Consider the following 26,144-nt stretch of genomic DNA (forward strand, 5'->3'; position numbering starts at 1 on the left):
GATTAGGAAGTTTATTGGGCTTCCAGTTTTTAATGCAGAAAAATTCTTTGTGACTATTAAAATATCACTGCTAAGAGAAATGTAGCTACTTAAACGCATGCGAATCCTAAAGGTTTTTTTGTAATAATGTAGAAATCATAACGGGTGAAACTGAAAATGAAAACCCAAAGTGCTTTTGGTCATTTCGATTTCTCGGAAGTTGATTAATGGCTATTGCTCGTTATTGGTCCCATTTACTACACTTTGCTTGTTTTTTTTTTTAATATAGAAAATCGGAATCTTTATAGATATTAAAAAAATCGGCCTCCTCCACCAACTGAGCTGTACAGTGACAGCCATTTTTTGTGTATAAAAATGCAATCCGACGGCACCTCTAATACATCGCGCATTGAATTCACGGGCCTCATATACACCCTAACAAATTAGGGAATCTCAGATCAAACATGAATACAAGTATCAGTGACTTAGACCACATTGCGCTGTATATTATATCTGAACTAAGCACTAGGGTCAAGTTGACTATTTGCTAGCGAAAAACGGTGTCCGGGATAAAAAGGCATGCAACCCTCGCCCGAGGCCGACTAACTCAGCCAAGTTGTGAAAATAGCCGATAAAAATATAAGCCTCGTCCTTACGCTGTTGGAAGGGTCATGCTTATGTGCTACCCAAGGGCTCGTTTTAAGTTGATGTAATTCCACGACTACTTCTTTTGACAGTGGTTTCCGTTTATTACAGCAATCTATAATAATAACTCAAAAAGGGCTCAAAACCTCTTTTACATTAATTCTTCTTTCAGATATAGGAGAAGTATCAGTGGAATTCCTGAGTGGTGGATGGATTTAAGGGAGGCGTGAGAGTATAATTCTTAAAACACTTTTCTTCCCACCTGAGAAGAAATGCTCATCGGAGGATTAACTTGGACAGACCCCAGGGTGACTTGCCTGCCCAATCTCTTCTCCTCCCCAAACAGAATTTAAGAACCATTTCAAACGGAAGAGAACTACCCAGTTAACGTAGCAAATTCCTTAGATGTATGTAAATGACTCATAACACAGGAACAGGCTCACCTGACCATATGACATTCTGCCACAGCACCAGGAACGCTAAAGGAGTTCTCTGCCAATGAAGATGGTTTTTTTAAAACCAAATTACACGTCTTTCACTTACGCATAAGTTAGTTAATGCAGGCAATGCATTACATTTCAGGGGCGTTCGATTTGTCTTTTAATTAAATGAATTATTTTCTTTATAAGTTGGGATTAATAGAAGTGAAAAGTAAATGTAGCTATTTCCTTATCACTGTAATTACTACGATTATAACTTTACAGAACAATTCATAAACTCTGTAGTTTTTCGTTCTCTTAAACTTAGCCATTCAATCTAATTACAAATGTATAATTTTGTACATGCGTATCCCTTCACATGCGACACCACGTTCACGAGTTTTACATAACAATACACGAGAAGCTTGCACGAACTGTCTAAAGCTAAAAATTCTACATTAAAACTAGATTTAATCCATGAATTTCTTTTTTTCGTGCAATTTTTATGGAAAAAAGAGAAATTCATGAGTTAAATATATTAATCGATTAATTCTCTCTTTATTTCCCTTACCCTCTTCTTCTTTTTCCATCAAATTCCTTGAAATGATGTAGTTTGGTAGCAACGTCCTATTCATCGGCTTCGTTAAATTATTAGCAGGAAGGCATATAGATCAATTTAGATTAGAGGTTCAGAATTTGCTTGTAAAATTATAGAAATAGCGCATTTTACGCTTCTGATTTGCTCTCAACTAAAAAAAATTAACAATATTTTCATTACTTAATATTAAAATATGATTTCTGTATAAGTAATAGCATTAAACATTCCGTTATTAAATTATTTCTGCTGAACTCCTTGAATATGAACTAAATAAAACATAATCTACAAGAAAAGAAAATAAACTTCCTGTTTAATACTAAAGAATTGATTCCAGCTAGCCTATACAGCACTTGCTGTGCATTCACATCGTGTGGCAAAGTAACGCAACAACTTTAGAAAGGTATTGGATATTGCCTTTCAGATCTAAAAAAAAACTGATGTAGCTGTTTACACCAAGATTAATTACATTAGGGACACTCCAACTACTCCCTGCTGAGTTAAGAAACGTTCGCCTTACTAGCAGCACCTTATATAAGTACTGAAGTACCAGAAAACGAGAATCCGTTAAAATCGCTCAAAGTTGGTCATTTTGTGATAGCACGCTGAAAAAGAGGACAAATGAAATCCGGAGGAGGTGAAACACACAGTGATAAAAATAGCCATATCCAGAATCCCGGGATTTTATACTTTTTATCTGTAGCAGCTTTTTTCTTTTTGCTCACGAGAGCTATAATGTTGGCCTTTCAGAGACTTCCATCCCGCGTAAAAAGTCTTGTCCGAGCGCCTGGTACTCATCGATCACTCACAGATACAATGTAAGACCTCCTGACGACGCTTCAGTCTAACGTGCCTAACTTATTACAGGGTACAGCTATGGATAAGTAGATTTAATCGCTTACCAAAATGTGTTTTTTTGTTGTTCATTTTGTTTTCGGAAGGTTTGAGTTTTTCATAGACTCTGCTCTTTGAATTTAGCGGTACGGCAGCGTGTCGACATGCATGTGAATAGCGGGGTGTTTAATGGGACAAGTTTGGTAAGTAATTTCCAAAGTTTAGTAGTATTTAGCGACACCTAGTATTGAACAGAAAGGCGTTATTCAAGTACCGGAAGTCGAACTACTTATGTCAATGAGTTTCCTGCCGCTGGCATCCTTACTGGTGTGCATAGAAGCGAAGCAGAAGTGGAAAATCGCAAAGGATGACTCGGCAAGCAACTGTATGGATGAGACAACAAACACTGTATCAACACGGAAGGCTGACTGTAGGGCAAGCATTTTATGTACCCTAACAGACACTAAAGATATCGTTGTAAGTGACTGAGCATCGTATAACCGTGGTCTGTATTGTTTGATAATCACTTCAACGGTGCTTTTCGTAAGGGATGGTCCTAATATTGCCCTAAAGAAACGGTTCCGTAAGCTGATTCCTCTGAAGAATTGTTTTTTTTCCTTAAGAAGTACTACGGAAGGAAAGGAAATTGACAAATAAGAAAGAAACCTTTATCTGAAATCTTTATATTTTAACTCTTGATGATGGTTGACAATGTTTTACGTGTACAACAGTGCTCTGCTTCAAATGATTCATAAGTTAATCGATTTAATGATAAGTTTAACGTGATATGCCAAAGAACATGAGTGATCTAGATACCGCCATAAACATATGCTGTATAATTTATTTTCAGAAAAATAAATCTAGAGGAGGGAGCTCAAGCGATATAAAAGGCCAAGACACTGCACGCCCGTTCTACTTAATTAATGCCAAACATGTTACCCTAGCCTAAAACTGACTAACTCGTTCACAGCAGAAAAAAGTCCCATAAAAATTCTTTCCTTTCAAACGAGATTCCAGCCCGAGATTTGAACTCTGCTTTTCTCACGCGTGTGGAAGGAAGGATAGCAATTATAACCCGTATGCTACCAGCGAGGGGAAGGAAAAAAAAAAAACGTACACTTAAGTATATGAATGGTAGCTCATATACCTAAGTGTACTTTGGAAATTCTATGTTCTTGTCTGTTTACCAACTTGGTTGGGCATAGAAAACTTGAACTTCCAGAATTAAAAAAAACATGCTATCATCCGCTCCAGGCTGACTAACTCGGCTGCGGTGTGAAACGAGCCTTTAAAACTTCCTCGCATCGTTGACGTGAGTCAAATCCGGACCTTTTCCACACGGTGTGGGAGGAGAGTGATTATAGTCTAGCCACAAGGACCAAGAAAATGGACTATAGTTGCGTTCATCACTTGTCCTAATGTGTTCACATCTTCTTTGAAGAAGTGTGGTCCCGACAGCCGTCTCCAAGCAAACCATACCATCTTCCTAGTATCCTGGTTCGATTGAAGTAGTCGAGCAAGGTTAAGTCTGGAACCAGGCAGTTAGCCAACCAAGCAGAAGAAAACATTTTTCATAAAACGAGACATGATGTTAAAAATTGAAACTTCCATTCAGATGCTTGACATTCACTTGCAGAATGTAAGCTTCTTTTGTATATTGATTTTTCTGTTGCAATTAACTCTGCTTAATGAAGAAAATTATTTTAAAGAACGGATGGTATATTTTAATATACTTGCGATTATCCTGCAATAATTATTACAGGATTATCTTACAAAGTTAAATATTCGACACTTCAATATACGAATTGCAACCATCCTTTCTAAACTCTTCACAATTGGCGCAATGGAATTTGTCACTCAGACAACCCGCTAATATCGGAGGCTTCTATTTTTAATTCTTTTTCATAAATGAAAAATAGAAATTATCCACAATTTCTTTCATCCTGATTCGACTAATAACCTCTTGACTCACAGCCGCTACAGAGTTCCTCCCACATCCGAAAATAGAATCAAAGTTCAATTCATAACTAATGAAAAAATCGGGCAGGTCATAAAAGAGAAAATAATTAAAATCTTAGTGCAGGACCGCCGACCGCTGAATGATAAGAGGCACCACGAGTAAACAATATTCCGAGAAGCAGGGATAATGGCCCTTATCAATCAAATAAGCACTCCAGTGAGCATGCAGATTAGACTCTGGTGAGATCCCTTATCTTAACTAAAGCCTCTGAGAATGTCACTCATACGGCTCGTTAAGGAAATCGATGTACGTGGTTATCCCACGAAACCCACATCTCAACCATCTATCTATCTACCCTAGAGGGAACAAAAGAGAACAATTGCTATTGAAACTTCGTGAATAATAACTTTGGAGTTCGAAAATTTTCTATAGATAGTTTCGTAGTAGCGATTCCCATTGAAATTTCGTACAGATTGCATTAAAAGGGACGTTTGCTAAACCAGTCCACGGAACATCTGTATTGTATAAATAAATGAGTATACCACATAATAGATAGATACTCTAAATAGCCTTTCAAAATACTTTTAAATTCTCAACTTCAGTGCATATCTCCTATAGAAATAGTGATGGATATACTGTAAACCAGTTTCAGTCATTGTTCAGCTATAAGACAGAACTGGATAAAAATTGCTAAATAATTGTTCATTAAAATGAAATTAATTTTCATGTATACCAGTGGTGACTCGTTGGAATATGACCTACGGATACGTCCACCTAAGAATCAGATTTCCAAAAGTATCCAAGCCATAAGGAATTCGCCCTCCAGTTGCTGGGTCCAATATATCCAGGATACACTAGCTACAGAAAGCCATATTTAGTAACTGGAAACAGACTTAGGGAAAAGAAGGGCGTGAAAATTATATCTTATTTGTAATTTGGTGAAGGGAAGAATATCCAGCCGAACACAATTTTTGCAGATAATAGAACAGCAGACCCTAGAAATGGGCTGGAAATGACTTGTCTGAAAGAAGATGAAGAGAAAATTACTTTCATCTTGGAACCCTTAGTGAGTATGCAGAGAAAACATTAGAATTTTTTTTTTTTTGTTCCGTGTGCACAGCCATTTAAACAGCAGTTGCAAGATCAAAGTCAGACAATCAGCCACAGAACTTTTTGCATGTTAATAACTTGCTCGCCTGAATGAAGCAGATTTCCATTTATATTGCCTTGTGTAACAATTTTCAAACAAACGGAAAACTGTAGCAATGATTTTGGGGGGTAGGGGGATTGCTGCATAACTTTGTTCGTCTTTGATCTTTTCGTTTTCTTTTTTGCCGATTTTGTTCCAAGTAAAAACCGATGAGAAAACAGTGATGAAAACTGGCAGTACCTTCTGTATACCTAAATTATTTTATATGCAAATGAAGCTTTGGTTCAATGGGTCCAACTAACCAATCTGTCATCCCCATTGCGCTTTCTCTATAATGCAAAATCGAATGAATTATTACCATTACTTGAAGTTCAATACTGCTCCTTGTGTAGGACTTTATTTCATCCGGTAATCAAAAAGTCATTATTTATCAGCTGCCCCACGGAGGTGTTAATACTCTCCCTCACCTGTCGTTTCCATCTTTGGCCCGATAAAACCAAAACGTAATCATCGTTTAACAAGAAACTTGCAAGAACATCTCCGTTGAAATCAATGATAGTTTAACTTGAACAACTTAATGCTAACCCTAATGATTTTACAAGAGCAGTATCCTCTTTCAAATCACTTCGTTAAAAATAAGGACATTAGCTAGTAATGACCGCTACGTAATTAGGAACAAACTGGGCAACTGTGTTTTTTTTTTTTGTATTAATATTAATAAAATAAATAAATAATCGAAAAGAATATTGCTCATTTCTGTCTAAAGCATTATATGGAAGATACTGAAAATTTGGATTTTAACTAAGTAATAAATGGGCATTAAAGACAATCTCTGTTGTAGGTATTAAATAGCTAACACAACCGAGTTCATACACACTGCTTTCTCGGTCATTTCGAATGTAATATTTTATTAAAATCCAATCTCTCCTATGGAGCACGAAACAAAGTTTATTTAATTGTATTAATTAAATATTTATTAACTTAATTTTACTAAATAATTTATAACTTTAACATGGAATAGTCCGACTTATTCTGGGTCACTGCTTACTCATCAATAATCTTACTGCATTTGGAACATCTAGGGACTAATCATTTGAAATGTTTCCATTGCGGTGTTCAAATACAATTTTAATATCTAGAAAGTTTTGTTTTATTTCTGATGATGTACCAAAATACTTAAATTCAGTCGGTAGTGTCATACTTTATAAATAATGAAATTTCATTTGATATTATGCTAAATATTTTATTCCATTTGTTGAACAAAAGAAAGCCTTTTGTTCTTGGTCTTTGAGGAGACCATTGTATTGAAATGCGAAGTGCTTGTCAGAATTTTTAACTTCTTGATTACATCGCATTAAAGGTTTTAAAAATTAACCAAGAGCTTGTGGTAAGATCCAAGTACTTATAATGAGTGTGGAATTATATATTCATTATTTTCACACGAGTAGAATAAAAAGTAATTACCATGAAAGTTTAAATACTAACTCAAATGCTACTTACCCTTACTTTATCTATTTGTACTGGCATTAAATAAGGATCATAAAGGAGGTTTTCGGGATCAACATTCACGGGTGATTGATGTTTCCCTTTAGTACACAAAGTCCAGTCGAGATTCAGCAAACCCCAAAAATCAGGACCTGCAAAATACAATTACGAGCGATTGATTACTTGACAAGCTATTCCACTTAGGAGTTTAGCAATTAATTTTAAATTTACTTATACGCGAATAAATATCGTCTCCAGAAAAATCAGTCAGAAATCTTTTAGTAGCGGTAATCACCAATCATAATAAAAATAAGTTTTGTTGATGTCTGTTTTCATTAAATGCAATAATGTTGTCAGGAAGAGAGTATCAGAAGAATCGAGATGACTGATGAATGATGACATATTCTGTAGAGATAGTGGGCAGAAATCATCGAAGGCATATAAAATTTACTGACAGATTTCTGAAGCTTTATTTTTGTTGTTAGCCGCTCATCCTAATTTATCCGAATCCCCCGCTTCGGTAAACTGCATTAGTAGACTGGATGACTATCAAATGCATAAGGTCTCTAGAATCGATTCCGAGCGAGAAAAGGTACGTGAAAGATGTCATGGCCAACCACAATCAACTTTTCCAAGATATAACTGGTTATTTGGCTTTAATTTCTCGTCAGAAGCAATAACTGAATGCCACAAAACTACAACTTTGAGGTCTTTACCAACAAAGGAAGATGCGTATCTACTCGGACCATACGATATTATCTTTGCCGAAGAAAGTTAATCTTCCGACCAGTGGCTTGTGGTACATTAATCGAACTAGGTGGACGCTTTAGGCCCAACTTTCAGTTACAAGAGCGATCACAAAGGCAGTGGAATAAGGAGACTGAGTCCCACCATTTCTAGCCCAAATGAAAATGTCCTATGCAATGAGACAAATACTGATCAATACTGGGCAGATATATTTCTTCTCGACCGGCTTCTTTTGCAATGTTCCAGTAGCTGGAAAATGCCCTTCAGAAAGAGTGGTCACAAATTCTCAGGACCTCTTGGATAACCTGATGAATTCAACGCTGAGGAGGTGTGAAACTGATATAGCAGTGGCAAAAGGTCACACGCTGTACTAAGAATCCACTCATTTCATTTTTACTAATCACAAAATTTGTAGTTTTTATGAGGGCCAACATCGATTTTGTTTTAGAAATAAATAAATTTAAAATAACCAATAATTTTTGAGTAGAATTATATTATTTAAACCGAATGATTAGCGTCTACCTTCCAGTGCATCCTATTTACTCCTTTGTTTCCTTTACCTTCCAGGTAAAGGAAACAAAGGAGTAAATAGGATGCACTGGAGTCTCCTCCCTTATCCCTTCGCTTCCATTACTACAAATATAAGGATTAAATCATGTGATATGCACACTCTGGCAACTTAGCGGATGGTAAGCTTTCTTTTGACTTTCTTTGTCGTTTATACAATTCAGTATCACTCTACTATTTTCTTTACTTAAGTGAAGGTAAACAGATTAAGCATTTATGAAGAGCTCTGTGATGGCTACTTTGAAGAGGAGGAGGACACAACGACATATTAAAGCCGTACTGTAAAATCAACCGTTTCCTACCTCGGGTAAGATTTCCCTCTCACGTATCCATTACTGGAAAAGTGAGAAGGAAATCTTACTTCAGTTGATCAGTCTAAAAAACGGTAGCACCTTAGTGCTTAATATAAATCCTGTAAAGCAGTCAAAATCAATTTGAAAACACCAGAACTAAAAGACAAATTGGGTATAGAAGTAAGAAGAAATTCTTACATTACAAGGATAATCTAATCTAGATATTGCTCTCCTTGTGATGTTCATTTTTGGGTTTGCCCTTGCCCGACAAAAACGATATCTTCAATGCTTGTTCTATATATGAAGTCAGGGATCGGTATTGTAACCACTTCTGTTTCTCATCTTCCTTAATTACAATGAAGGGAATGCACGGGAAATTGTCAAAGTTTCCTGATGATTTAAAGTTAGGGCATTTGCTATCTGCTTAAAAATGACTTAGATCGGTTAAATAAATGGACTAAAAGATGGCAACTGAAGTTTAATGCTTCTTTCTAAATGCAAACGGAGAAAAAGGGCATGAAATTTTCCATGCAGTGTAAGCAAGCGGCTAAGAAGGCACATGGTGTGTTGTCTGTATGGATAATAATGCCGTTATCTGTTTTTTCAAGGCGATGGTGAGATCGCATTTAAAATATTTTGTTCAGATCTGGAGGTTATACTTTAAGAAAGTCAGAGCTTCTAGAAAGGATTCAAAGAACGGCGACCACATTGGTGAGGAGCGCTAATGAATTTCATATAAATAACGGTTTATAAGGTGAAAACTGCAAAGGTGGACAACATCTTGACAGGATCTGACAAAGATACGATACCGTATATGAGGCCCTTAAGGGAATCAGTAAAATGAACGAGGGCGGTATATTTTCACTGGTAGATCAAAGAAGAACCAAGGGATGGAATACAAAGTTTTGGGGAGGAACTGGATCTCATTAAGTTTACTTTCGAGCAGCGTGTTGCAGATCATTGGAATAAATTGCCTGCCACAGTGGGGAGTTTGGTAAAGTTCAAAACCGAATTGGATAAGCACATTTGGTGACAGAGAAAGTATGAGCAATAGTTTTTTTTGCCATTATGATATTACTACCATATCGCTGAAAATTAACTTTATCTTTTGCCATCATTTAGCCATTATGATATTACTACCATATCGCTGAAAATTAACTTTATCCACGCCAAATACTGAATATAACTGGGACGTAGACCATATTTCGAGCAGTGAAATGCTATAAGTGAAATAAATTCTACTTATGTAGTCGCAAAAAATAAAACAAAAATGCATACTCTTAAAAAGAAAATTCACGCAAAATCCAATACGATTTGCAGTTTAGAGATAAAATTGATCAATCCACGAGTTTACAGTTATATAGTTAACATTTCCGTATTAAAATGTAAGAATTAAGTCAAAGAATTTCCTGCGTGTTCTGAAGAACGCACATCGTAAGTATATCCGGAGACTGCTTAGGCACTCCAAGAGTATTGTTTCACACGTGGTCATCCGGTAGAAATGGATGAAGAAACGATAAAACTGTGGACACAGTCAACCTTCCACCCTGACCAGGAAAAACATTCGCCCCTCCCTGTAGTGGCCATCACAGATAAGGCCAGGACCGAGCTTGCGAATGTTAAGATATCAAGGGAAATGATTATGAAAGCAATAAACAACCTTTCCAATAAATCTACAGTAGGTCCCAACAGATTTTCTCTCTTTATTCTCAAAATATGCAGTGTCTATGTGATCGACCTGTTACATCACATCTTCAACCGTGTCCTCGAGATTGGTATCACACCGACAATTTGGAATGTTTACTACGCTTTATCAGTTCCAAAAACTAATAAACCAAAAGATCCAAGAGGCTACAGAGCAATCTCTATTTCCTGTGGACTACTGAAAATGTTTAAAAAAACGGTACAGTCCATCTTAGTCGATCACTGCTTCAACGGGCCTCCACAGCATCTTCATACTGTTCTTCCTAGGAGGTCTACGCTGTGAAATCTATTAATAACCAGCCTGGCAATCCAAAAAGCCCTAAACTCTAATAAGAGACAAGCAGTTTTCAACCCACTTAGCACAACAGAGCTAGTTAAAATTTTGAAGCATTATTTCAGAATCGAAGGTAACCTTGTTGCTATCCTCCAACTCCTCAGCAACAGGCAGATCTTTATTAAATATGCCCACAGATTGGTGAGTGCCACCACGATCTCTGTCGGCATCCCACAAGGGGAAGTTCTTTCATCGTGTTTTTTTTTTTTTTTTTTTTTGTTTTGCCGCAGCACTTGAGCCCTTCCTTGAGAAGCACCCAAACTTTATTTTATACGCTGATGATCTTAAGATGCTTGTCACATCCGAAGATCCAGAAAAGGCTGAGGCAGTCGCCTATGAAAATCAGATAGTACTGTTTGAAGCCCAGGATTATCTAGGACGTCTGAGACTTAAACTGAATCCTCAGAAAGCAGCTCAGATAGCCTTCGCAAAAAGGACTATTAATTAAATTATACTCCCATTTAAATGGGACCGCCATTAAAAAGGTTCACTCCTACATGAATTTGGGGTTGAAGTGGGATGACGGCTTACTTTCAAAGACCACCTGAAGATGACCAAGCTAAAAACGCTTGCGGCGCTCTGGGGAATCCGGCAGAAATTGGTCGATCCTAGGCCTCGATTATTCCTTTTGAAATACGTCCGAAAGAATTTGACACCCGTACTGCTCTACGCTTTGGTACTCTGGTCAGGAGCATCCTCTACTCAACTAAACAGATTTCTTGGAGTTGAATATTGGCTCATGAGATGGCTAAACAGGGAGATGGGAATTTGCATAATGTACACCCTTCTAGCCGAACCAGACTATTCCAGGGGTACCCACTGATGTGGAAATAAAATGATGTTAATAATAATAAATACCTCTGAGCATGCATAATATTAGTTCTGTACTTCCACTCATTTGAAACGTTAATATTTTATGGTTAAATGCAATTAAACCTTGATTACATTAAAAGCGAGAATAAATACGTTGTCATTGTTAAAACTGATAGTCTTGCTGGAGCGAATGTCAGTGACATTTGGCTTTGGACCAATTAGTATATATAAACACGCACCTCTGCGTATATTATTGTCATAATAACTCAGAGTAGAAATAAGCTTAAGGCACAGAAAAATGAAGTTAAACTTTGTGAAACCTCAGAGAAAGCTCAAAATTCCATTCCTCGGGGAAAAAAAAGACTAAGCATTTTTTTTCCTTTTACCCTCATTATTTCCGCCCAGAATTTTAAGAGGAAAGTTTGGCAAAAGCCTTGATAATTTCTAATGCTCCAAGAAAACATTCATCTTCTTGACACTTAGGTTCACCTACACTCTATGAGAAACAGGGGTGGACGCCATTAGCGCTTCGTGGACAACGCATCAAAGACCTGAGCGCTGACTTGAATTACAATAAAACTAAAAATGGAAAATAAAGAGAAAATTTGCAAAAAAAAAAGCTAAAAGTGTTATAGAAATGCTAAAAATGTTGGAGGAATAAAGAAAATAACAACAACTCGGTTACAGATTATTTTTATGACATGCGCGGTCAGTACTTGTATATTTAAAATTAAAAAAAATAATAATACAAGATAAAGTAAAAAGGTAGACCTAGGGGGGAGGGCTAAAACAATGGAAATATTTTTAAAATTTACACAATATTGTATCGAATACGCAATGATTATACTCTGTTTTTAATAATAAACTATCGATTTCCACAATTTCGACAAATACCGTGCTGGAACTTTAGCAGTAGTTTATGAATAGTTGAATATCTCCAAAACAAAAAATTTCAGTAACAAAAGCATACATAAATCACGTGACATAAATACAAACTCTTGTAAACAATACGGAGAGACCAGGAAGGAATTCTTAATTAATCAAAGTAACCAACCTTTTGCCTGAAGCTTAGATGGTTTATCACGGATCAGATAAAAAATAAATAAGGTCCAAACACAAATATTCCATTATGGAGATGAGATTGTATCGTATTAAACGGGGCAATTAACTTGGAAAATGAGCTATTAAGTAATCATGAAGGAACTACCTATTTAGAATACATAAGCAGCAGAAAATATCAGAAGTTTAATGCATAAATAAACATGAGCGTAAAAGATGGATTCCGAAGACATTGACTGTGGTGGTGTTGTTGAGAAATCAATTGAACGTATTTATCGCACCAACCTGCACAGTCTTGAACAGAATATGAATTGAACAACTTGGGGGAGAGAGAGAGAGAGAGAGAGAGAGAGAGAGAGAGAGAGAGAGAGAGAGAGAGAGAGAGAGAGATTGTAATGGCACTATCGAGCAAATAAAACAAATTATTGTATTTGTTAGGAAAATTGGAAAAGTAATTTAAAATATGCCATTATAGACTTAATTGGACGAGCTAACCAAAGAGGAACGTGAAGAAGAAAATGGGCAAGTAGTTACGTTAAGTAACGATTCTTTGTGATCGTTTTTAATCTTCCCTTAAATATCCGTGTTCGCTATTTTCTTTATCTCACCAACACCTGCCACATATTGCAAACAACTGCTTGTGTATCGAACTGGTCCGGTGCCATTGAAAACATAAAGATAGGTTTATGTTCTTGTGCATGACCTTAAAATATTGTCGACGATTGTAATTCCAGGTTGTTGTTATAATAATGTTTACGTACAGATGACTGAATTACCGAGGATCTTTGGTAATAGATAAATGATTTGCAATAAGAGGAATAAAATCAATGGTAATAAAAACCGTGCAATAAGGCATTTTTCCATTTCCGTTCTGCTTACTGTATTAAGGCCGTCGTAAATCAAACTTTTTCGTGTTTCTTAGAAGAAAATGTAGTCTGCGTCCATTAATGGAACTCATCTCGCACTGTATGCCTCCTCTTGGCTGGGGGGAGAGGATTTTTACATTTTTCAATTTAATGTGAAATATGTTCTTCAAAATAGCTGTTTTTGTTTTGTGATAAGAGAAAGAAATACATTTAAACTTTATGTAACTTCAGTTTAGCAGAATGACTTCGGGATGTAAGCGCACATTGAGTAATAGACCTTAATCACGCTCCCTTGAATTGTTGTCAAACCATGAGTTCATTGAAAAGCTCAGATCATTGTCTATCGACACGCTTTATGGATACTTTTATTTTGGTTAAAAAGCATTGATCAAGGGCGTTCCCATAATAGTTACGGCACATGCATCTCCACTAGTTAGAGGTTTTTGTGCTCAGCAAGTGAATGCTAATTTCAGTGGTTTTTGAGTTCGACCTGTAGATGAAGTACATATCATTGATATCCTTATCAGAAGATTACTTCACTGACGACGCTTTCATCCTACTACGTTTATCGCGTGGGATAAATTTTTGTTTACTATTTCCCAAATCCATATCACTGTCAAAAGAGTACAAAATGCTGCAGCTCGTTGCAATGTGTTGCCTTTGTCCACTAGCAGGCCATAACCCCAGGCGCTCGAACGCTTGCAATCCAGTCCACAAAGCATTAGACTGAAAACAGCTCCAAGCGTTAGCAATCCCCCCACCGAACCTGCCTACCGCACCATTCAACTGTGCTAAAAGTCCACAATCCCTAGCCTGAAGCACGCTCACAGAAAAACACCCACGTAATTCACGCTGCAAGTCCCTGTCTACTGAATGCCTCCACTACATTCCTTCTCCACCATGAACAGAAACGGAAAAACTATGAACTCGACACAGAAATGTGCTGTCACATGAATGGTTACGTTATCCTCTGTACGAGCTATAGGCTACTAGAATACTTTAGCAGGCTATTGTACGACATGTGATAACTCTATCTGTCCCCGACTTTGGGGTCTATCCCCATCCAGATGGAAGAAACTGTCCATGGCAGCCAGGCTGAAAGTCAGAGGATCGTGCTACAAGAAGATACGTTCATTAGGTCACAAGGACAACCTGAAATCCTCCTCCAACAAAATACAGGAGTTATCGCACACAACTGTAAACGCTAAGCAGATTACTCTCAACGAGAACTTAAAAAAGCTGTGCCACCACCTAGCAATACCCAACACTACTCCACAAGAGGCCACAAGAAAATACGGACAAAAATACTACGAGACGGAAAACTACAGATTTAATGCCACATACCGAGGCCTCTCATACAACCCAACGACGACTGTGTTGGTGTAGTAGAGTTTTAGAATCGTCAGCCATATTGCTCCGTGTATACTGTCTGTAAATTGCTTGTGTTCTGGGGTCGATTTTCTGTTTGTTGGACGAAAAAATCTGTTTCCGGGAGAAAAAACTATGCTACCCTCGCCTGAGACAGACTAACTCAGCCACGTTGTGACAAAAGCCTATAGAAATTCCTCCCATTATTGACGGGACTCGAACTCGGGGTCTTTTCCACCGGGTGTGAGGAGGACAGCCATTTTGCCAACCTTGCTATCCATGAGGGCAACGACGAGGGATGAGCACCGGATGCAAGCATCAAAGCATCCTCAGCAATTACTCAAAAACAGCTTATATCATGCAAAGGTCTGAAAGCAGTCAAATTGCAGAGAGATCCGAAGGGTGTGCAATCACGATCCACCATCTCAAGTCATCCTTAAAGCAAACCACTAACATAAAAATCAACGAAATGGTGGAAGATCTCATATAAAAAAATAATAGGTTGCTTGACAACTACCAAATCAATGCCAGCCTACAAACCAACTCTCTGACATTCGCAAGTTTTCCAGCCCACCAGAGTCGCTCCAACGTGTCTGCACAACCCTAACAAACAAGAATCATGCTCGATCTGCCCAGGCGCCTCAGAATAAGCCAGAGGCGAAATTCCTGGTTACCAAGGTGAGCAATATTGGCCAAAACACCATCAGTCACCACATACTATGCACTATAGTTGAATCGCAAGGTTCTCTACTTACTTCAATCCCTGATATTGACCCAATTCTATCACTGACTTCCTACTGCAGTCCAGAAAATATACCGCAACCTCATCAAGTCACATAGACGCCAAAGCGAGCACAGTCAACATAATCCAACCTCAGATGAACGATACACACACAATCGCAGCACCGCACGCTCTGAAGCATCTTCATTAAGCGTCAGTATCAACTGGAAACGCGCTGCTGTTGTTGCAATAGGGTTTAAGGAGCATCAGCGACTAAGGTCATATTGCTCCGTATGCACTGTCTGTAAATTGCGTGTATTCTGAGGTCAATTTTCAGTTGGTGGACGAAAAACCCGAGTTTCCGAAAAAAAAACCAAACTACCCTCGCCTGAGACCAAATAACCCAGCGTCTTTTACAATTCCTCATGTCATCGACGGGACTCGAACTTAGGTCTTTTACACCCGGTGTTGGGAGGACAGTGATTCTACCAACTGTGCTACCCACGAGGGCAAGAAACATGCACTCTGAGAAAATCTTAAAAGGCACGGCAATAAACTCCAAGTTGCAAGCATTCAGGATTTAGAAAGAGGACAACCAGCCTCTTTGTATTTCGATTGGTACCATACAGAGTCCTTGAACTAGCCGAACAAGTCTTATACGAGGCTGAATTGAAAATCGACTACAGACCACATCATTTGATTAGAAGGGTCACCATTCAGCACATCCGAACTAGAACCGGCGGTTTATTCATTACCAGTCACCCCAAAAATGTAAAGCGACTTCTCAGACCCAACAGAATTTCCATTCCAGTCAATCATCGACCATGCATTTTTGCCTATAAGGATACCAGTACCAGAACGAACTCACACTGGCATACTAGGGCATATACTGCCCAAAGACGCTAATATCGCTCGCCAAAGGGAGGAAACTCAAGGTCACCTTATTTCTGTCCTGATTTCTCAACGTAGAGAGCTTCCATATGTGCGTAGACGGGTATCAAGGCACAGATGAGCTTTGTTACCAGTACAGATGAGCATAACAACTTCTCCCACCATTTCGATAATGTTCCAGAAATCAGGTCATTAAGAAACACATTCGAAGAGATCCTACTATCAAACTCTCTAGATATTTATGCCTCGCTGAACCGTTGCAAGAGCCAAACCAGACAGATATAAGCTTCTTCATTCTGTAGGTATTCATTTACTGGCTGCCTCTCGTGACAACCGCAGACGGGTTGGAGATGCCATAATCTTCAATATGGCCAAGATTTCCATCGTTCACTCTGTCACAAGCAGCTCTCTCGACATGTTGAAGCCTCAGTAGTAACATCAAGATTTCTCAAACTGGAAGGTGGAATGCAATGTGCTATCATCAGCAGAACTATGGATAGGATTTCCGGTCAGTGGAAGAAGGTTATTAATATACAAGAGGAAAAGAGTGGGAGACACAACTAAACTTTGGGGAACACCAGCATTGGTGGAGAAGTTAGAAGACAGAAAGATATCTACCATCACCCACAATGAGAGGTCAGAGAGAAAACGACACCCAATTACAAAAAAAATTGGCAACCATAAGATGGAAGCTCATTTAGAAGACCTTAATGCGAAATTCGATCAAAAGCCTCTGGAACGTCACGAGCTTGAGTTGCACCAAACTTTTCCATTGAATTTGTCCGTGGGTGGGTAACATAAGCCGAAATATCACCAGTGAATCGACACTGACTTCCAACGATCGCCAGTGTGGCGATTGTTGATCAGTCAGTATCAGCGGCCAGTCTGTATTAAGTTTATATTGAAGCGGAAACTAATAAAATTCTTTTAAAGAATTCTTATGGGATGTAATAATGTTTTTATTTCATTAACTACTAAAACATTATTTTGCTAATTTAAAGTAAAACTAGCTTATCACTTCCTTTGTAAATTTAAAAAAAAAAAAAAAAAAAATTCTCGTCACCAACCTGTGGCAAGTTTCAAAATTGAGAATACGAATTGAAATGTCAATTTTTATTTTAAATTGAACGAGAGGAAAAACTCTCCAGAGAACTGGCTTCTTACATAGTAAGAAGGCATTTTTCTGTTAATTTTATCTCTCATTATAGTCCTATAAAATTTATCTGTCTAGTGCTCTTTGGAACCCTTATTACAACCTCCATACTCCTTTTGTGTAGTAGTTAAATTCATTTTCAGATACGTGCATCACGATAAGGCAGTTAATTAGTTAATTCCAGCACAATTATATTTTACAAAGAACCCCAGATATAATGCCAAGTTTCACAGCACGCCTAGCTCACTTTACCACTACTGTTTCTGACGCAGCCAAATGAAATCGTATTCTACATGGCTTATCTTAGGCTGTAATAAATCTTTATACATAACTACACGAGTTATCTTATCTTTGCATAACTTTGTTATGTGAATATGTGGTTAAACAACTGCATATCCGTTGATATGCAGACATGAAGAAAGGTCCAGTAGTTGCTATTATAGTAATGGGAAAAACAATAGGCAATTCAAGGTTATCGAACAGTAGGACACTAGGACTACCCACCCCATGCATTTCACTAAATGAGGAAAGGAAAATTCAGTGACTAAACCTGAGCTGTCCATTGTTTTTTTCCTTACTATAATATAGTAAGGAGAAAAACTATAATTACAGCTGATAATCGATGCTGATCAATAATCAGAGCGAATATACGCATTTGTCAAAATCTTTACGTTAATATTGATTTTTATCTGCATTAGCCCCCCCCCCCCTTTATTTGCACAAAAGCTCCTGTTTCATTAAATTAATCATACATTTATTTTAATGTATTTTCCTTCGTTCTAGTAATATTTAGAAGCAGTTTGGTATTTGGCCTCGATATGCTAATCTACTTCTCATAATGGGGCCAACCTTTTTTTTCTTTTCTTTCCGCATTGAATATGAGCAGGACTGTTATGAAAATTCATGAACAAGTTTAAACCGTCACCTCTTCTACCTCCAAACTTGGGACCAGAAGAACGGAATTTCACTATGGAAAATTCTTTTTAAATAGCGTCAAATCATTGACCGCCAACGACCATTGAAAATCCACTCAACCGTGAGAGTCAAGGCAAATTCCATGGGGGGGTTGACAAAGAAAAGTACCAAACACATACTTTTCCCAGTATTGGCGTCTCTAAGCTCTTTGGAATCCCCTATCATGGAGGTTCGTAAAAAAAAAAATGCTTTATTTCTTTATGGCTTCTATTGTCGGCGAAATATTTCACTTGTCCTTATTTATACGCTTCGAATATCACCAGGAAATCGTGGTTACGAATATATCTGTCCTCCAGCTGTGGTATTATGCGAGCTGAGTATGATGAAAAGAACTGCAATTTTTTTTTTTTTTGGACAGCCAATATTACGAGAAAGAGAAAGATTCAATTGCCATCCATGGAATCATTTTATTTGGAATTTTTGTCTATAAGTGATGTAAATTCGCCCTAAACTATGAGTATTATGCAGAAAAAATTTAAAATAATTAAAAAATGATGATAAAATATTTTTTTAACGAAGATATTGATTTATATAAAGAAAGAAAATCTTAATTTGTAATTAAGGTTCTTCCAGACGATTCTGTTTCATATTAATTTTATTTCAACTCCAAATTATCGTTAGAGGGCGCTCGCTGGTAGCTTTTATTCGTTCATACAGAAATTTCGGTTTTATTATACTGAGTTACTTGAGGCATTCTCCATAATCCTTCATCACACCCCTGCATGTCCTTTTGCGATGAGTTTAACTGCACACAAAACGTCTTTTCTTAGAAAATTATCTTTTATATTTTGCTCCAACGTTGGTTGAAGTCCAACAAGGCTTGCAGTTCCAGTTAAGCTCTGCGTTGTAAAATCAGAAAAGCTATTCGTCTAATGACCTCCTCGGGGAGCATTTAGCTCCCAGTACATCAAGATCGATTCAGATATGTAATGCTTCCAAATAAGGTCTCTTTATTCCAAGAAATTTGAACGATTATAGCTTCTATCCACCTCATAATAAACATGAATGGGTTTAAAATATTCCACCCAAAACAGCTCCAGGCCAACAGTAATAACATGATGCAACTACACCGCGAACTCTTTATCCAGAATAAATTTGATTTTAGTAGCGTATTACATAGTGAGAAATACCAAACGATCTTTACCATTTCTTTTTCATAGTCAGCCATTTTGTTTCTCTAAAGAAATCTTCCTTAAGAATCATTGTTTTCAGCCATTTTTAACTAATCCGTCTAAACATATATTTTGGTTCTTGTTATTTAAAGTTACAATTTAAACTTCTTTATTTATAATTTAATGGTCAGTCATGGTCATGTGGTAGCGTGCATGTTCGCAGCTGCACACCATAAAAGTATGCAGTACATTAACCAAACGCTTTTTCGTGGCTACTGTAAAATGCAGTTTAAACATTTTCTTCGATATTCGTCTGATATTCCAATGGATCTTCTTCAGCAGTGGACGTTCTATAAGAGCTACAGTATATTAATTTCCTAATCTCAACTTTGGCTTTCCGGCAAACAAATTATTCGTTAATCTGCAAGGCGGTGTTTATAGTGAGCAATGATGACTCCTCTACCGCTCAAAATTTCCCCAAACTTATTTAAGGAATTCCAAAAGTCTAGCACCGGTTGTGAGCGAGATGCTCAGTTCCAAAATGGCAACGCTTCTTTACAATCAACTTAACTGCATGACGTGCCCAGATAGCAGAGCCTTTTAACTCAATTCGAATTAGGTTTGGGGGATCTTTTGGGGGAACTTCCCTGCTACTAGGTCCACCACCGTGGAGAACCGGTTGGTTCGATATCATTGTTAAATAGCACCGGGGGAGAGGAGGAGTGGTAATTACCTCCTTCCATAGATCTACCCTTAGAGAGTTGTCAATTAATTTTGGGTATGTTACTGTTATGATTTATTCCTTGCCATTATAGAATTTAAAAAAAAAATAGTTTTATTACAATGAATAATAACTGAACTGATCGTGGTGAAATGAATATCAACGTGACTATGTGCACAGACACATCATGACAAGCGTTGGGATAAACTGTAATTATGGCCAGTAGATGACGCTGAAAAGTAAGAAATACGTATATTTTTTATTTCTTTTTATTTATTTTGTGTAAAGGAATAAAAGAACAGAATAAAATTTGAGGGCGAAATAAACATTACAAAGGGCTGACAAGGCAGACTTCAGTTATTGCCCACTAGCGCTGAACTTGCTTCATAAACTTAGCCCAAAACACCTGCAGCACGCACTTACACTTTCTTCTTCAGAAAATCAACTTTCTCATTCACGCACGCCAAAAAATTGCTGCCGCTGTATAACTGCCACGTCTATAGCCTACTCGAGTGATCCACTACTTTTAGAACAGCCCTCTTAAAAATTAAATTCGCTATGCACCTTCGGAAACTATTTAGTTTCAAAATATTATTTAGTGCATCTCTGGTGTGTTTTATAGAAGAGTTTAATCAAGAGGTAGGCTTGTATATTAATATTTTCTGTATTTCTGAAATGAATTAGTTAATAAAAATTCCTACTCCCTTTCCATGATTTCACTCGCGCGATTTGACTGACTACCCACTCTCTTCTTCAGCTCTAGATGATACTTTAAATCATCAAATGTTCACAGAAAAGGGAAACAATCAGTTTTACTTGACTAAAAAAGGCTGAAATAGTGATGAAAGTCGAGTTTCTAAAGAAAGAAAGAAGTGATGTAACACACAATCCGGTAGGTCTGAAACTGTCTCTCAAAAACACTAAAAAGTAAACTTGAAGCTCTTCATATGGGCAGTGAATCAAACTTAATGCAATTGCATGCTTCTGTATTCCGAACAAATCTTGAGCCAAATGTACACAAAGTTGGCTTTGAAAAAAAAAAAAAAAAAAAACCTCTACAGTTCCGGGAAGTCTCTTAAAATAAAGGCGACGAAATCTGTCTTTAGGTTTAAGACCATGGATTTAAGTTCAAGGTGTCAGGGGAAAGTTGGAACAAAGAAATGGAGGAGTGTGCGTCCGTATATGTGCGCGTGTCCGTATATCGGATGATCTCTTCGAGACTCATCATTCTAGATGAAGGAGAAAAGTAAATAAATTTTACAAATAGTCTCCTTCAACATTTTGCAGAAGAGTTTTTGTGTGTGCGCGTGCGCGCGCGCCTGCTTTTCATTTATTTATCGAGATAAAAAGAAATAAGTTTCGCATAGTAGATGAAATAAAGTATTTGAGAAGAAAACCCACCAGCAAAAGCTATTTATAGGTGAGAAGTACGCCAGTATTCTTCTTAATCTACATTTCCTACAGTAGCATTATACTTTCCAATAAACGTGCTTTTAGAATATTCTCGTATAGATAAATTATAAATGCTTAAGCCTTTTTCTGCATTTTTTTATCTTATATGCGTCGTTAACTTTAAGTTGCCTAATTTCTTTGGAGTCCAATGATTAGCATGGTACAGCTGAGCTACGATAATTTATCGAACCACGCTGTTCTGGGTATTAAACTGCTGGCCTCTTCTCTTTCACTAACGAATTCTTCCAAGTGTTGAAGAAGGCTGATTTTTATGCTTCAAAATCGGCCGTCTTGGTTTTTGGAATTTTTATTTTTTACTAACTAAAACTCATTTTCATATTCGAATTCGTTTATTCCAATGGTTAATGAGAATTCATTGAATTAATTTCTATTTCTGGAACTGTTTTTAGCTTCGTCTGTTTTTGCTTGTTCTTTGTTAGACTATAGAAAAAATAAAATAAAAAATAGTTTAATTATATACGAAGCAGAAAACAGCCATTTGTGTAGGATACATGTTTGTGAAAGAAAGAAAGAATAAATAAATTTCCGTTTATCCTTAATACGGCCAAGGCCAGAGGAGTTTACATATTCATTGACTGCAAACGTTGAATTATTAAGGGCAGCTAGGTTTTTGGCGCCACAGTTCACAATGGGCCATGCATTTTTCGTGGCAGAGTCCAGAAACGTTGGGAAAACGCGTGCGCATTGAAAATCGTGAATTAAAAATACTTACAACTTATCTGGAATTTAAAAGAGCGTTTTGTGTTAGTTCTATTCTAATTCATGCTGATTCGATAATCAAAGTAGCCAAATTGCACTCTATAGCTTAATATACTACTATATACACCAAATTGCACTCTATAGCTTAATATATTACTTATATACACTGCCTTGCTAATTTATTAGAGCATACAGCGCTCCGATATTCGCCCACCTTCTTTAAGAAACTAAAACTGCTCGTGGCGTGTTGGTTCACACGGTACGACCTATAAGAAGAGCTGCAGTGCCTCGGTGGAGTGATTAATTAAAGGGGAAACATGGGAAAGACAGATGACACCAGCCATCTGGCTTTCCCATGTTACATCGTTACGAGGTTCCATTACTGCTTGTAATGGTGTAACCGCAAATGCGAACAAGTGTAGGCAGGAAGGAGATATTTCACAACCGAGACCACGGATTTCTGGTCCGCGCATTGCAGACAATCGCAAAACTTTTAATATCAGACGGAAGAAACTCATTCCTACCAATATGGAAAGCTCAAGACAATTGGTGTACGCAGTTCTATGGAAATTCGCAAGTTTTTCCAGTCACAGTTTATATTGTTTTAGGACTGAGAAATGCACGAGGGTTTTGGAAGCAATTGGTGAAGCAATGGAACCAAAATGCAGCTACCCTTTGTGCATGCAGCTGGTGGTGATACTTTCATGTAGGAAGAGTACACAGAGATTCCAGCGATGGGTAGCATCTGCCACAGGCCTCAGTTTCGAGATATGAATCCCATCAAGAATAGGTGGAGCCATGTGGAACAGAGCAACCGATTGACAACAGAAGCTGGCAGATATGGAGATCATTCTTCAACAGGAATGGAATAATACGACCAGGAATATCTATGTATGCTATTGAAGTCCATGGTGTGCAAGGATTACTGCTATCATAGCAATTATTTCTTATTTCTTACTCCTCATAAGTCACCTTATGAGGAGCAAGAAATAAGTTTTCCAAGGTAGGACATCCTTTTATCCAAGATAGCTTTCGCCAGCTCTCTATTAAAAAAAATTATAATAAAATAAATAAAAATAATCAGCTAGAAAAAATCGATGTATCCGTTCATTTTACATCGAATAAAAGCAGTAATCTAAGTCGCTTTTCCAAACACTACTGACAAATCACAGCAGTTGAGTTCTTTATAATTAGTAGTATGTCAATATTTCATTTCTAGCTGTATTCTGGAATCGTATTACCAAATAAAAAAGCTAAACTGCACTTCTACATCGCTCTTCACTTAAGTAGGTTGAATTCTAGTAAACTAACCATATGATGTCTTCTAATCAATTTTCCTTTCCACAACCAACTGGTTATTAAAATGCCATCTTTTCTACCTAATAATAGTCTAAATAGCGTTTCTAATAGTGTATCGTAATGGATTTCAGAGGTGATTTAAGTTAATCGTTCTCTTTTCAAGGTCCTTGGTCAAAGATCCATCATGATATTCTTGTGGTGAGCGGCTGCTCCATTATTTCAGATTTCTGTTTTATCCAGTAATCTGTTTTCCAAATGATCCAAATGATCCCAACTGTGTTAATTCAAAATATTTCATCTTAATGGATAATAGAAATAATTTTCCCTTGATAAAAAATATACGTAATTTTTTTTTAATCCTTAAAGTAGTGAATAAATGACGTTCTCTTCCATATTTAAATTATTTTCTTGTTTTTTACGTTAATTTCCCATATCCGCATCGTTTTTCTCAACAAATTATAAAAGGCTATTGTCCCAGTTCATGTAACTTATAAAAAAATTTGTAATTTTTCTACGAAATTGGTTATTACCTCTGACTTTATACTTACCATTAATAATCAAAACTCTTGTGCACTATGTGATATAGTCTACAAGAAATATTGGAAGGTTAAAATTATATCTCTGAGATGGATTCAGCAACCATGATTATGATGCTTAAAGACTACACCAACCTAACAAATAAATCAACTTCGAAAGTTGAATGAAACATAAGATCGACGTAAGGCAGAATGCCTTCGCTCTAATGACCTTTCGTATAGCCCTGATTTGGCTAATGTGCATTGCACATTACAAAATTCGCCAGCCACCCTTTCTCGGAAAGCGAGCACGTTCAGGTTTTGGGCTAAGTGGTCTTATTGGCTGAACGCCAGTTCCACCCCCCTTGCCCTTCTAACATCGCATTGATTGGCTTCAGTAAAGCTCTCCCACCGCAAAGCCACTAGTTGTATACACGATTTCGGCAAGAACTTTAGTTTTACGCTGGTTAAACCAGGAGCCGTTTTTCAACAGATTCTATACCGAGCACGTTAGTTGGACCAAATAAATCCTAACCCAGTTATCACTGCTTGACAGAGCATAATCACGTGATCCATTATAAGAAGTTATTATTAGCCTGCCACGCAGAGTTCGTCTGGTAACAGTCTGTTATCTTCCCATCTTAACCACCCCCTAAAAATTTCTCCTGCAGTTTAAAAAATGAATAATTTCTGAATACCCACATTAGATGGGGAAGTCGCTAACCTCGTAATCCCTTCGTTGCTTGGCACCACGGATGTAAATAGCTTTGATTTCATTTACGAAGTTAAATGAGCCACTTTTAGATGGTGTGGAAGTGTGAAGGTGTCGCATGATTAAAAAAAGTTAATTAATTTACGAAGTAACAACCGGATAACCAATTTTGGTCTTGTTTAATGAACTTCGAAACATTCTCACACATTTGGATTGTAAGCTGGTCGATCCCTGCTGGAAAAAGCAAATAAAATCTAATTTTGTGTTATTAAATGTAATAACAATAATAAGCTCAATTTAACAAGTTTTTTTCCTGTTCATTATCAATGATTGGTTAAGTATTGTAAAGACGAAGTTTACAAATAGCTTAGAGATGTGTATAGTTGATGTTATTTATTTTTCTTTAGAAACTCGAGACAATTAAAATCTAAGAGAAAAATATCGAAGTGGTTTAATATTACAGAAATATTATATAAATGAAAAATAATATAAATTATCAACTAGCTATAGTGGAATAGTTTTTATGGTTTGGTGATATGCAATGAATTGTGGGTTGTACACGTCGGGTCATTCTTTTTTTTAACATCAATTTGCGTGAGATAGTAGCTACATTTATGACGTAGGACATAAATATCTGTACTTTGCAAAAAAAAAAGGAAAAATTCCATTTCCTAAAACAGCTTGTAGAGTGTTGTAAACATCCTATGATTCATTTCATGTATGCTCACGTAACAACCATTCCATTGATCCCAAATTCTGTATAATCCATGCCGAAGTGAATGGTATCAGCGAAAATTCAAAATTTTCATTAGTCAACTTGCTCAGAGATGATAGCTATATAATGAAAGTATTTATCCAACTTGTTTGCACTCTCAGATTGCGCTGGAGTGCATCCGAGATTACCAGAGTAGCGTGATAAAAATATCTCTTGTGGCAATTACGAATTCTAAAGGAAACACGAAATGGAACAGAATTGGATAATGGGAAGTGCGATTGTAAAGTTGCCAATTTTAATAAACGACTTCTGTTTATAATTTTACGTTGTTGAAGTATGA

General features: G+C 37.0%; 1 protein-coding gene across 1 annotated transcript in view; it reads right to left on the bottom strand.

Annotated features, from left to right (window-relative positions):
- Window positions 1-26,144, bottom strand: part of LOC150088074 (putative carbonic anhydrase-like protein 2) — a 277,372-nt gene that overhangs the window by 160,189 nt on the left and 91,039 nt on the right. The window contains exon 4 of the mRNA XM_090370006.1: window positions 7,083-7,219. Coding sequence (XP_090226132.1) covers window positions 7,083-7,219 — 137 coding nt within the window. The remainder of the gene's footprint in view (window positions 1-7,082; window positions 7,220-26,144) is intronic.

Source organism: Mastigoproctus giganteus, chromosome 3 (assembly GCF_048544385.1).
Source record: "Mastigoproctus giganteus isolate SK-2022 chromosome 3, ASM4854438v1, whole genome shotgun sequence".
Taxonomy (NCBI): domain Eukaryota; kingdom Metazoa; phylum Arthropoda; class Arachnida; order Uropygi; family Thelyphonidae; genus Mastigoproctus; species Mastigoproctus giganteus.